Source organism: Haematobia irritans, chromosome 3, assembly GCF_050003625.1.
Source record: "Haematobia irritans isolate KBUSLIRL chromosome 3, ASM5000362v1, whole genome shotgun sequence".
Lineage (NCBI taxonomy): Eukaryota > Metazoa > Arthropoda > Insecta > Diptera > Muscidae > Haematobia > Haematobia irritans.
The window spans coordinates 8,505,546-8,520,902 of record NC_134399.1 but is presented as its reverse complement, the minus strand read 5'-3'; the positions used below and the strand labels follow the sequence as shown (position 1 = coordinate 8,520,902).

At 19.2% G+C, this 15,357-nt stretch overlaps 2 protein-coding genes across 6 annotated transcripts in view; one reads left to right on the top strand and one right to left on the bottom strand.

Annotated features, from left to right (window-relative positions):
* The window catches only part of Fas2 (neural cell adhesion molecule fasciclin 2), a 270,786-nt gene extending 265,670 nt beyond the window's left edge, over window positions 1–5,116 (top strand). The window contains exons 10-11 of one of the 5 annotated variants that reach the window (XM_075302851.1): window positions 497–583; window positions 4,506–5,116. In XM_075302851.1, coding sequence (XP_075158966.1) covers window positions 497–583; window positions 4,506–4,629 — 211 coding nt within the window. In that variant the 3' untranslated portion in view covers window positions 4,630–5,116. The remainder of the gene's footprint in view (window positions 1–496; window positions 584–4,505) is intronic. The other 4 variants (XM_075302856.1, XM_075302852.1, XM_075302853.1 and 1 more) reach the window with 4 other exon arrangements.
* Window positions 1–15,357, bottom strand: part of RpLP2 (ribosomal protein LP2) — a 507,190-nt gene that overhangs the window by 346,153 nt on the left and 145,680 nt on the right. The gene's annotated exons all lie outside the window — the stretch shown is intronic.

Below are 15,357 nucleotides of genomic sequence, written 5' to 3'. Positions count from 1 at the left end.
AAATTGCCAATATGGATATGAGTTATCATTGGGTTTTTCACAGGCCCAAATCATTGATATTTAACCGCAACTCATTGTCATTGGTTTAAATTAAATTGAGTGATTGTTTGTATTTAGTTAAGTTAAAATTTTTGGTTTTACAATTTTCTAGTGCAATATTAAATGATAAATTTTCTGTTGATTTTTGTGTTGACCTTAAACCTTAATTGATTTTCGATTCGATTATTTTAGTTTTGTTTTCTTACTTTAGTTAGAATTTATGTTCACTTGTATTAACTTCACTCAGTTTTAGAGTTCATATTCATGTCATGCATTCATCATTTCCCCTCCTTTTGCATCCCCTTCCTTTTCACGTATTTTTCAAAATTCAATTCATTAATCGTATTTGAAACAAATCGTAAATCGTATTTATACCAAATCAAAACCAAAATCAATCAAAACCAAACATCTAACCAAGCAGTCTTTATGGTTGGCGTTTCCCACTACCTTATTGCAGTGGTCAGCTGGTTAAGGAGCCCCCACCATCACCGTTACCTTTACCGCCACCCGTCAAATTAGGTGGATCCCCCATGATATCACCATCGTACGTAAAAAACAACCAACCATTACTACTACTACTAATACAACTAATATCAAAATTATCACACTATTTTTTTTGTAATTTTTATATATATAACTAAGAATAACACAAATGTTTATGAAATCAAGTTGAATTCAACTAATTTTCAAATTTTTGTGTTAATTGTCCTAACATTCTCTCTATAGCTTTTTGTTTGCAAAATATTAACACTAGAATTAGTATGCTCAAAACTAACATATCCTGTTATCCCTTTTATGCTCATAATCTCATTAACATAATTAATCATAAAGTTGTGCTCATTAAAGCAATAAATAGCATTTAAATTGATTTCAGAAATTATTATTATTTTATTTTTTCTAATGTTTTTTCCTAAGTGTAGCTTTAATATTGTAATTGATGCTAAATTTACAGTTACATAGCCTTCAACTCTAAGGAGAGGAGAGAAAGACAAAGACAATTTAGAGTAAGACATAGATTTATTCTCCTGTAATTATTAAAGGAGAGGCACAAAATTTTATTTCTATAGAAAGTTTTGTAAACATTTTATTTCTATAGAAAAATTTGTCAAAATTTGATTTCTATAGAAAATTTGGCAAAATTTGATTTCTATAGAAAATTTTGTGAAAATTTTATTTCTATAGAAAAATTTTTCAAAATTTTATTTCTATAGAAAATTTTCTCAAAAATTTATTTTTTAGACAATTGAGTCAAAATTTTATTTCTTTAGAAAATATTGTCAAAATTTTAATTCTATAGAATTTTTTGTCAACATTTTATTTCTATAGAAAATTTTGTCAAAATTTTATTTCTATAGAAAATTTTGTCACAATTTTATTATATAGAAAATTTTGTCAAAATTTTATTTCTATAGAAAATTTTGTCAAAATTTTATTTCTATAGAAAATTTTGTCAAAATTTTATTTCTATAGAATATTTTGTCAAAATTTTATTTCTATAGAAAATTTTCTCAAAATTTTATTTCTATAGAAAATTTTCTCAAAATTTTATTCCTATCGAAAATTTTCTCAAAATTTATTTCTATGAAAAATTTTGTCAATATTTTATATTTATAGAAAATTGTTGTCAAATTTTATTTCTTTAGAAAATTTTGTAAAAATTTTATCTCTTTCGATTTTTTTTTCAAAATTTTATTTCTATAGAAAATTTTGTGAATATTTTATTTCTATAGAAAAAATTTTCAAAATTGTATTTCTATAGAAAATTTTCTCAAAATTTTATTTTTTAGACAATTGTGTCAAAATTTTATTTCTATAACAAATTTTGTCAAAATTTTATATCTGTAGAAATTTTTGTCAAAATTATATTTCTATAGAAAATTTTGTCAAAATGTTATTTTTTTAGAAAATTTTGTCAAAATTTTATTTCTATAGAAAATTTTGTCAAAATTTTATTTCTATAGAAAATTTTGTCAAAATTTTATTTCTATAGAAAATTTTGTCAACATTTTATTTCTATAGAAAATTTTGTCAAAATTTTATTTCTATAGAAAATTTTGTCAAAAGTTTATTTCCATAGAAAATTTTGTCACAATTTTATTTCTATACAAAATTTTGTCAATAGTTTATATTTATAGAAAATTGTGTCAAGATTTTATTTCTTTAGAAAATTTTGTCAAAATTTTATTTTTATAGAAAATTTTGTCAAAATTTTATTTCTATGGAAAATATTGTCAAAATTGTATTTCTATAGAACTTTTTGTCAAAATATTATTTCTAAAGAAAATTTTGTCAAAATGTTATTTCTATAGAAAATTTTGTCTATATTTTATATTTATAGAAAATTGTGTCAAAATATTATTTCTTAAGAAAATTTTGTCAAAATTTTATTTCTATGGAAACTATTGTCAAAATTTTATTTCTACAGAAAATCTTGTCAAATATTATTTCTATAGAAAATTTTGGCAAAATTTTATTTTTATAGAACATTTTGGCAAAATTTTATTTTTATAGAAAATTTTGTCAAAATTTTATTTCTATAGAAAATTTTGTCAAAATATTATTTCTAAAGAAAATTTTCTCAAAATTGTATTTCTACAGGAAATTTTGTCAAAAATTTTTTTCTATAGAAATTTTTTTCAAAATTTTATTTCTATAGAAAATTTTTGTATAAATTTTAATTTTTTAGAAATTTTTTCAAAAGTTTATTTCTATAGAAAATTTTTTTCTATAGAAAATTTTGTAAATATTTGATTTCTATTGACAATTTTGTCAACATTTTATTTCCGTAGAAAATTTTCTCAAAATTGTATTTCTATGAAAAATTTTGTCAATATTTTATATTTATAGAAAATTGTGTCAAAATTTTATTTCCATATAAAATTTTGTCTATATTTTATATTTATAGAAAATTGTGTCAAAATCTTATTTCTTAAGAAAATTTTGTCAAAATTTTATTTCTATTGAAAATATTGTCAAAATTTTATTTCTACTGAAAATCTTGTCAAATATTATTTCTATAGAAAATTTTGTCAAATATTATTTTTATAGAAAATTTTGCCAAAATTTTATTTTTATCGAAAATTTTGTAATTTCTATAGAAAATTTTGTCAAAATTTTATTTCAATAGAAAATGTTGTCAAAATTTTATTTTAATAGAAAATTTTGTCAAAATTGTATTTCTATAAAAAATTTTGTCAAAATTTTATTTCTATAGAAAATTTTGTCTATATTTTATATTTATAGAAAATTGTGTCAAAATCGTATATCTTAAGAAAATTTTGTCAAAATTTCTACTGAAAAACTTGTCAAATATTATTTCTATAGAAAATTTTGTCAACATTTTATTTTTATAGAATATTTTGTCAAAATTTTATTTCTATAGAAAATTTTGTCAAAATTTTATTTCTATGGAAAATATTGTCAAAATTTTATTTCTACAGAAAATTTTGTCAAATATTATTTTTATAGAAAATTTTGTCAAAATTTTATTTTGATAGCAAATTTTGTCAAAATTTTTTCTATAGAAAATTTGGAAAAATTTTATTTCTATAGAAAATGTTGTAAAAATTTTATTTCTATAAAAAATTTTGTAAAATTTTATATCTATAGAAAATGTTCTCAAAATTTTGTCAAATATTATTTCTATAGAAAATTTTGCCAAAATTTTATTTCTATAGAAAATTTTGTCAAAATTTTATTTTTATAGAAAATTTTGTCAAACATTTATTTCTATAGAAAATTTTGTCAAAAATTTATTTCTATAGAAAGTTATCGCAAAATTTTAGTTCTATTAAAATGTTTACAAAACTGTTGCACAAAAATTGTTTAAAGTTTATTTCTATACAAAATTTTGGCAAAATTTTATTACTTTAGAAAAATTTTTTAAAATTTTATTTCTACACAAAATTTTGTCATCATTTTATTTCTATTGAAAATCTGTTCAACATTTTATTTCTATAGAAAATTTTGAAAAAATTACCGATTTGACGAAAATGGACCAAACTCAATCAAATTCCATTTGGTGCGACCATCGGACCAAAATGGCAACCCTGAGAGGCATTGTATTCGTTATTATAAAACAAAACATTGACAACTCTAAGGAGAGAAGAGAACAAAGGCAATTTACAGTAAGACATAGATTTACTCGCCTATAATGAAGGAGAGGCATTGTTATCGATTGTTTACATTTTTCTCCCATAAGAAATACATAGCAAAACTGCTTTATTCGCATGCAACAGGAATTTTCATTAGAGGTGCATACCAAAGGGAGTCTAGTTAACAAGAAAATGATTTTAAAATTTCAACTTTCATAGTTTCAACATGGTTATAATTGCAAATTTAGCATTACTTTAGAAGTAGCAACAACAACAAATATTAACGTACTGCAGATATCCTAAAAATATAAAATATATAAAATTTTTCATAATAACATACTAATTTTGATATTATTAATTTTTTTACAACAGGGATGAAAAACAGCCACTTCAAACGCCTACAGAAAGTATGAAACAAAATTCAACCATTGAGTTCGATGGTAAATTTGTACATTCACGAAGTGGTGAAATTATTGGTAAAAATTCAGCAGTATAAACGACAAACGATAGGTTTATGAGGACCTAAACCTAAATGATAATGCATGCCCGAAACGAAACATGTATAGAAATAAAAGCAAACAAACAAACAACAACAAAATCATCATTAATGAAGACAACACATATGGAGAATTTTCTTGGACTTTTCCATTCCAGAAATAAATTGGGAATAAATATGCTTGATTATTATATAAACAAACAAAAAAAAAAACAATATATACTTTCTATCTGTCTTTATAAAGAAAACAAAACTATGTATAATTAAGTTATGTAAAAACTCTATTGTTTTCATAGTAAAACATTATCAGTTTTTGTAAAATGTGTCATAAACTTATGGTCCCTTCACACTATGAAATCTATGAAAATTAAAATTTTACAATACAAGATAATAGTGTGAAGGAACCATAGTGATATAAAAAAAATAATCAGGTTTATATACATTATTTATGTTGTTTCTATGTTTATTTCCATAAAACGAATATATGCCTCATTAGTTTATATTATCATGATTTTTAAAAGTTAACGAAATCCTCGATTACAATTTTGGTTTAGAAAATTGTAATTGCTGGTTAAGAAAACAATCATTAACATAAACCATATTAAAACATCATTCGTTCATTCATTTATTGCCTTATATAAGATGAGTTTCTATTTATAAATAGCTATAAGTTGTGTGTTTATTTTAATTACTTTTTATTTTAAGTTATAAGCATCATTTCATTACAGAATGATTACATGCCATTTTTAATAATTGATCACAATAAATATAAAATATAAGTTAACACGAAACAATTTTTAGCTATTATAAGATCATTTTGTAATCAATAATTGCAGCCAATTGGGTGAACTATTGTGAATCACAATTACCACATAAAATGTTAGAAAATATATCATGAATCTTATTTTTTTAATATCACGACTAAGAATGGTAGTGGACATTTTAGCAAACAAAATATTAACAAAACAAACCCACCAAAACAAATGAAACTCTTTGGCAAATATTCCATCAATAGGCCTGTTTTTATATTAAAATTTTCCATTTTCTATGGAAATAAAATTTTAACAAAATTTTCTTTAGAAAAAAAAAATTTGACAAAATTTTGCATAGAAATAAAATTTTGAGAAAATTTTCAAAAAAAAAATGAAAAAAAAAATTTCTATAGAAATAAAATTTTCACAACATTTTCTATAGAAATAATATTTTGAGAAAATTTTCTATAGAAATAAAATTTTGACAAATTTTTCTATAGAAATAAAATTTTGACAAAATTTTCTATAGAAATAAAATTTTGACAAAATTTTCTATAGAAATAAAATTTTGACTAGATTTTCTATAGAAATAAAATTTTGACAAAATTTTCTAAGAAATAAAATTTTGACTAGATTTTCTATAGAAATAAAATTTTGAAAAAAGTTTCTATAGAAATAATATTTTGACAAAATTTTCTATAGAAATATAATTTTGACAAAATTTTCTATAGAAATAAAATTTTGACAAAATTTTTTATAGAAATACAATTTTGACAATATTTTCTATACAAATAAAGTTGTGACAAAATTTTCTATAGAAATTTTGACAAAATTTTCTAAGAAATAAAATTTTGACTAGATTTTCTATAGAAATAAAATTTTGAAAAAAGTTTCTATAGAAATAATATTTTGACAAAATTTTCTATAGAAATATAATTTTGACAAAATTTTCTATAGAAATAAAATTTTGACAAAATTTTTTATAGAAATACAATTTTGACAATATTTTCTATACAAATAAAGTTGTGACAAAATTTTCTATAGAAACAATATTTTGAGAAAATTTATATAGAAATAAAATTTTGAAAAAATTTTCTATAGAAATAATATTTTGACAAAATTTTCTATAGAAATAAAATTTTGACAAATTTTTCTATAGAAATAAAATTTTGACTAGATTTTCTATAGAAATATAATTTTGACAAAATTTTCTATAGAAATAAAATTTTGACAAAATTTTCTATAGATATAAAATTTTGACTAGATTTTCTATAGAAATAAAATTTTGACAAAATTTTCTAAGAAATAAAATTTTGACTAGATTTTCTATAGAAATAAAATTTTGAAAAAAGTTTCTATAGAAATAATATTTTGACAAAATTTTCTATAGAAATATAATTTTGACAAAATTTTCTATAGAAATAAAATTTTGACAAAATTTTTTATAGAAATACAATTTTGACAATATTTTCTATACAAATAAAGTTGTGACAAAATTTTCTATAGAAACAATATTTTGAGAAAATTTATATAGAAATAAAATTTTGAAAAAATTTTCTATAGAAATAATATTTTGACAAAATTTTCTATAGAAATAAAATTTTGAAAAAAGTTTCTATAGAAATAAAATTTTGACTAGATTTTCTATAGAAATAAAATTTTCACAAAATTTTCTACAGAAATAAAATTTTGAGAAAATTTTCTATAGAAATAAAATTTTGAAAAAATTTTCTACAGAAATAAAATTTTGAAAAAATTTTGTATAGAAATAAAATTTTGACAAAATTTTTTATAGAAATAAAATTTTGACTAGATTTTCTATAGAAATAAAATTTTGAAAAAAGTTTCTATAGAAATAATATTTTGGCAAAATTTTCTATAGAAATAAAATTTAAAAAAAAATTTCTATAGAATTAAAATTTTCACAACATTTTCTATAGAAATAAAATTTTGACAAAATTTTCTATAGAATTAAAATTTTGAAAAAATTTTCTATAGGAATAAAATTTTGAAAAAAATTTCTATAGAAAACAAATTTTGACAAAATTTTCTATATAAATAAAATTTTAACAAAATTTTCGTTAGGAATAAAGTTTTGACAAAATTTTATATAGAAATAAAATTTTGACAAAATTTTCTATAGAAATAAAATTTTAACAAAATTTCCTATAGAAATAAAATTTTGAAAAAAAAAATTCTAAAGAAATACAATTTTGACAAAATTTTCTATACAAATAAAATTTTGTCAAAATTTTCTATAGAAATAAAATTTTGACAAAATTTTCTATAGTAATAAAATTTTAATGAAATTTTCTTTAGGAATAAAGTTTTTATACCATTTTCTATAGAAATAACATTTTGACAAAATTTTGTATAGAAATAAAATTTTAACAAAATTTTTTCCAAATTTTGATAGATTATTTTTGGCTCGAGTGGCAAACGTGATTGGAATAGATTTCAATTTGGCGATACACCGCTAATCGTGACAGTATTTCGACGCGTATACACCATAAATGTAATCGCATTTTTTACACTTGGAATCTTGCATTTATAATAGAAATGCCTTTTGCAAAATTGGAAAAAGCAAGATTTCGAGCATAGAGCAAAATTAGCATAGGATACGAATTTTGTATCGCTGCAATAGTAATTTTTTAAAAGTGGCGTTTCCTCAATTCACAATAATAATTTATTGTGAATAACTTAAGCAGAAAGATGCGATATAGAAAAAGAGTTTTTAAGATTAGTTAATTAGTAACACACAACAAAAAGATGCCTACCGGTTTAAAAAATCTAGAATTATGAATACTTCCGGTTACCCTGGAAATATTCATAATTTTCTGTATTTAAATGGAAAATGTTTACTATACATTGCTTCCACTACATTTATGGTTAAAATGTATACATGACATTTACAACTGTATATTAAAACGAAAAGAAAATGAGATATTCAGATATATTTTTTTAATTATTTTTTTTTCGATTTATTTTATTTTTAGTTTTACTTTCTATTAAATTTTTAATTCAACCAAATACTATGACATCTTCTTTTTATTTTTTCTATTTATTTTATTTTTGGTTTTTCCTTCTATTAAATTTTTAATTCAACCAAATACTATGACATCTTCTTTTTATTTTTTTTTCTTAATTTTTTTTTCTATTTTTTCCATTTATTTTATTTTTTAGTTTTGGTTTTTCTTTCTATTAAATTTTTAATTCAACCAAATACTATGACATCTTCCTTTTATTTTTTTCTATTATTTCCATTTATTTTTTTTACTTTATTTTTCTTTTTTTATTTTTCGATTTATTTTATTTTTGTTTTTTCTTCCTTTAAATTTTCAATTCAATCGAACACTATGACATTTACATCTTCTTTTTGTTTTGCAAAAAAAAAGTATTAATTGGTACTTAAACTATTAAACAAGACTAATTTTTGGTTCCCTATTTTCTTTATATATACAAAAATAAAACAAATAAATAATTACAAAATATTAATAATATTAATTATATATATTATATAGTAAATCTAAGTGTAAATTGTGGCTTATGTGAATAAAAATTCAGCTAATAAGAGAGAAAGGAATAAACTAATTCCGTATATATATAAATACATTCAAACATTCATATATTCATACATACAATAAATATATATTATATTTAATAATAAATGATAAACAACAAAAACAAAACCATTTCATGACAAACAAAAATGCTCAATACATTTATACCTAAAAAGTTATACACAAACATTTTAGACAAACAAAAATACAAAATATATAATTTTGATTGATTTTGAACAAAGATTTTAATATTGCCATTTGGAGAATTATATACATATAATTTATTTTCATTTTCCAATTAAGTTTATTAGATTTTAGATCTAAACTAAAATTTATAATTTTGAAAATCCATGAGATACAATGTATTAAAATGCCAAAGAAAAATGATCGAAAAAACATTACATTAAAAAAATTCCAAGACATAAAATTATGCCATTCGAAATATGAGAATTTGGCCATCAACAAGGCCATCAATTAGTCTTTATATTAGAGAAATGCGTATTCTATGCTAAGCAAAATTTGCATTCGTATTTTAAAGACATGAAATCTTTGACCTCACGACAGTATTTTTTTTCAGTGTGTGTGTGTACTCATTTCTTTAACAAATAAAACTATTTTTAATTCTTTTGAGATAATCAAAACATGCTCAGCCATGTAATGTGAATGTCAAAAATTTTCAACAAATGTCAAATTTCTTACTAGACCCACCCCTGGGCTAGTGAAGTTTAACTCACCTCGATTTATGTCCAATTTTTTTCAATGCTATTAAAAAGTTTCGATTCTGAATAAACGCTTTGTAGAGATTTTTAAATGACCTTTTAAAAAGCAAGATTTCAACAAAAGAACATTTTGAACGTAGTATAAATATCACCATAAGGTTTCCTGGAGCAGACTCCACATACAGATTACGAGATTTGAAATCATTTCTTATAAAATTTGATAAAATTTTCGATCGAAATAAAATTTTGACAAAATTTTCCACAGAAATAAAATTTTGACAAAATTTTCTATAGAAACAAAATTTTTACAATATTTTCTATAGAAATAAAATTTTGACAAAATTTTCGATCGAAATGAAACTTTGACAAAATTTTTGATAGAAATAAAATTTTGACAAAATTTTCCACAGAAATAAAATTTTGACAAAATTTTCTATAGAAATAAAATTTTGACAAAATTTTCTATAGAAATAAAATTTTGACAAAAATTTTCTATAGAAATAAAATTTTAACAAAATTTTGTATAGAAATAAAATTTTGAGAACATTTTCTATAGAAATAAAATTTTGATAAAATTTTGACAACATTTCTATAGAAATAAAATTTTGAAAAAATTTTCTATAGAATTAAAATGTTGAGAAAAATTTCTATAGATATAAAATTTTGACAAAAAAAATTCTATAGAAATAAAATTTTGACAAAATTTTCTATAGAAATAAAATTTTGACAAAATTTTCCACAGGATTAACATTTTGACAAAATTTTCTATAGAAATACAATTTTGACAAAATTTTCTATAGAAATAAAATTTTGAAAAAATTTTCTGTAGAAATAAAATTTTGACAAAATTTTCTATAGAAATAAAATTTTAACTAAATTTTGTATTGAAATAAAATTTTGACATAAATTTTCTATAGAAATAAATTTTTGACAAAATTTTCTATAGAAATAAAATAATGACAAAATTTTCCACAGGAATAAAATTTTGACAAAATTTTCTACAGAAATAAAATTTTGAAAAAAATTTTCTATAGAAATAAAATTTTGACAAAAATTTTCTATAGAAATAAAATTTTGAGAAAATTTTCTATAAAAATAAAATTTTGATTAGATTTTCTATAGAAATAAAATTTTGAAAAAATATTCTATAGAAATAAATTTTTGACAAAATTTTGTATAGAAATAAAATTTTGAGAACACTTTCTATAGAAATAAAATTTTGACAAAAATTTCTATAGAAATAAAATTTTGACAAAAATTTTGTATAGAAATAAAATTTTGACAAAATTTTCTATAGAAATACAATTTTGACAAAATTTTCTATAGAAATAAAATTTTGAAAAAAATTTCTGTAGAAATAATATTTTGACAAAATTTCCCACAGAAATAAAATTTTGACAAAAAATTTCTATTGAAATAAAATTTTGACAAAATTTTATATAGAAATAAAATTTTGACAAAATTTTCAACAGGAATAAAATTTTGACAACATTTTCTATAGAAATAAAATTTTGACAAAATTTTCTATAGAAATAAAATTTTGACAAAATTTTCTATAGAAATAAAATTTTAACTAAATTTTGTATTGAAATAAAATTTTGACATAAATTTTCTATAGAAATAAATTTTTGACAAAATTTTCTATAGAAATAAAATAATGACAAAATTTTCCACAGGAATAAAATTTTGACAAAATTTTCTACAGAAATAAAATTTTGAAAAAAAATTTCTATAGAAATAAAATTTTGACAAAAATTTTCTATAGAAATAAAATTTTGAGAAAAATTTCTATAAAAATAAAATTTTGATTAGATTTTCTATAGAAATAAATTTTTGACAAAATTTTGTATAGAAATAAAATTTTGAGAACATTTTCTATAGAAATAAAATTTTGACAAAAATTTCTATAGAAATAAAATTTTAACAAAAATTTTGTATAGAAATAAAATTTTGAGAACATTTTCTATAGAAATAATATTTTGACAAAATTTTCTATAGATATAAAATTGTGACAAAATTTTCTATAGATATAAAATTGTGACAAAATTTTCTATAGATATAAAATTTTGAGAACATTTTCTATAGAAATAAAATTTTGACAAAAATTTTCTACAGAAATAAATTTTTGACAAAATTTTTTATAGAAATAAAATTTTGAGAACATTTTCTATAGAAATAAAATTTTGAGAACATTTTCTATAGAAATAAAATTTTGAAAAAATTTTCTATAGAAATAAAATATTGACAAAATTTTCTATAGAAGATTTCAAATGTCGCAAAAGGAGATTTCAAGCATAGTGTGAACGTAGTATAAATATCACCATAAGGTTTCCTAGAGAAGTACTCTCATAGACTCCACATACACATTACGAGATTTGAAATAATTTTTTATAAGACCATTGAAAGTTGAATCTTTTTATCTTGGATTTTTAGAAGTGTAATTTGAATCCCATATTAGTAAAATTACCTTTTATAATTATGACATATGGATTACATTGTATCTCTAGATTTTCTCTCAACATTTGTAAACTCTCTCTCTGCCTCTCTCCTTTATCATTATTCTTTATATGAAATTGTAAAAAATATTTATATATAAGGTTTATTAAGGGAAACCCCTTAAACTTAGGATAAATTTAAGATAAGTAAATGTATTTATTAATTTTAAGGTTTATATAAAAATAAAGAATTTTCCACCATTAACTGAAAATATAAAATACAAAATAAAAAATAAAAAAAAAAACATTGATTATACAAAAAAAACAACAATAAATTTAGTTTGTTATTATTTAATTGCAATTAATATTAGTATAAATTTCCGTTTCATTATCTCTATTATTTGCCTCCAAAAAAGAAAACAAAACAAACAAATAACAAAACAAGCGCCTTTTAAGAGCTTTTTCAAAAAAGATATCTAATCATATAAATGTATATCTATATAGCAAAAAGTACATACATATATCTAGCATACAATTATGTCGGAAATATATATATGTGACATAATAGTAAAGGGGCTATATACAACTTGAGCATTCAAAACAAAAAGTGTACAAACAACATTTTTCTTTTTGTGTAATCACCATAATATAGATTTTCTATAACATAAACATCCAAAACAGCACAGAAAAATTGCCCCCCCCCCATGATAAAAAACAACTCATAAATGTGTAAAATATTATAATTAGAAATATATGGCGAATTTAAATGCAAAAAACAAATATACAAAAAAAAATATTATTTATATAATTACAACGTTATAATATCCTTACAACAATAATTAAAAAAATGCATTTAATTTTTTTTATTAAGTTCTTCATACGTTAAAGATCCCAGACAAAAAAAAAACATAAGACAAAAAGTGATCCGAGGGTATAGCTTTTATATTCCATAAAAATATATATAAAGAAATATTATGATTGTGTTTCTTACCAAATATCTTGATAAAAAAAATTGAATAAATGACTTCCAAATGAATTCCAAATATTGCTGTTTTAATAAAATTTCTGGAATTTTTCGAGGTAAGTTCTTGGTTAGCTTCAGGGGTTCTATGGGCAGAACTTAGTTCCCAGGTCTTAAATATAAACACAATTCAATCAGCATCAAAACTATATGAAACTAAATACTAAAGTATTCAAATTAATAAGGTTTGAAAATTGAGAATTTTCACAACATTTTCTATAGAAATAAAATTTTGACAAAATTTTCTATATAAATAAAATTTTAACAAAATTTTCTATAGAAATAAAATTTTGACAAAATTTTCTATAGAAATAAAATTTTGACAAAAATGTCTATAGAAATAAAATTTTGACAAAATTTTCTATAGAAATAGAAAATTGACAAATTTTTCTATAGAAATAAAATTTTGACAAAAATGTCTATAGAAATAAAATTTTGACAAAAATTTCTATAGAAATAAAATTTTGGCAAAATTTTATATACATGCGATAGAAATAAAATGTTGGCAAAACTTTATATAGAAATAAAATTTTGACAAAATTTTCTATAGAAATATAATTTTGACAAAATTTTCTATAGAAATAAAATGTTGACAAAATTTTCTATAGAAATAAAATTTTGACAAAATTTTCTATAGAAATAAAATTTTGACAAAATTTTCTATAGAAATAAAATTTTGACAAAAATTTTAACAAAATTTTCTATAGAAGTAAAATTTTAAAAAATTTTCTATAGAAATAAAATTTTGACAAATTTTTCTATAAAAATAAAATTTTGACAAAATTTTCTATAAAAATAAAATTTTGACAAAATTTTCTATAAAAATAAAATTTTCTATAGAAATAAAATTTTGACAAAATTTTCTATAGAAATAAAATTTTGACAAAATTTTCTATAGAAATAAAATTTTGACAAAATTTTCTATAGAAATAAAATTTTAACAAAATTTTCTATAGAAATAAAATTTTGACAAAAACTTTCTATAGAAGTAAAATTTTAAAAAAATCTCTATAGAAATAAAATTTTGACAAATTTTTCTATAAAAATAAAACTTTGACAAAATTTTCTATAAAAATAAAACTTTGGCAAAATTTTCTATAAAAATTATATTTTGACAAAATTTTCTACAAAAATAAAATTTTGACAACATTTTCTATAAAATTTTGACAGAGTTTTCTATGGAAATAAAATTTTGACAAAATTTTCTATAAAAATAAAATTTGACAAAATTTTCTATAGAAATAAAATTTTTACTAAATTTTCTATAGAAATAAAATTTTCACAAAATTTTCTATAAAAATAAAATTTTAAAAAAATTTCTATAGAAATAAAAAATTGGCAAATTTTTCTATAGAAATAAAATTTTGACAAAAATTTCTATAGAAATAAAATTTTGACAAAATTTTCTATAGAAGTAAAATTTTGACAAATTTTTCTATAAAAATAAAATTTTGGCAAACATTTCTATAAAAATAAAATTTTGACAAAATTTTCTATAAAAATAAAATTTTCTATAGAAATAGAATTTTGACAAAATTATCTATAGAAATAAAAAATTGACAAATTTTTCTATAGAAATAAAATTTTTACAAAATTTTCTATAGAAATAAAAAATTGACAAATTTTTCTATAGAAATAAAATTTTGACAAAAATTTCTATAGAAATAAAATTTTGACAAAAATTTCTATTGAAATAAAATTTTGGCAAAATTTTATATAGAAATAAAATTTTAACAAGATTTGCTATAGAAATAAAATTTTTACAAAATTTTCTATAGAAATAAAATTTTGACAAAAATTTTAACAAAATTTTCTATAGAAGTACAATTTTAAAAATTTTCTATAGAAATAAAATTTTGACAAAATTTTCTATAAAAATAAAATTTTGACAAAATTTTCTATAAAAATAAAATTTTTACAAAATTTTCTATAAAAATAAAATTTTTACAAAATTTTCTATAGAAATAAAATTTTGACAAAATTTTCTATAAAAATAAAATTTTTACAAAATTTTCTATAAAAATAAAATTTTCTATAGAAATAAAATTTTGACAAAATTTTCTATAGAATAAAAAATTTACAAATTTTTCTATAGAAATAAAATTTTAAAAAAATTTTCTATAGAAATAAAAAATTGACAATTTTCTATAAAAATAAAATTTTGACAAAATTTTCTACAAAAATAAAATTTTGACAACATTTTCTATAAAATTTTGACAGACTTTTCTATGGAAATAAAAT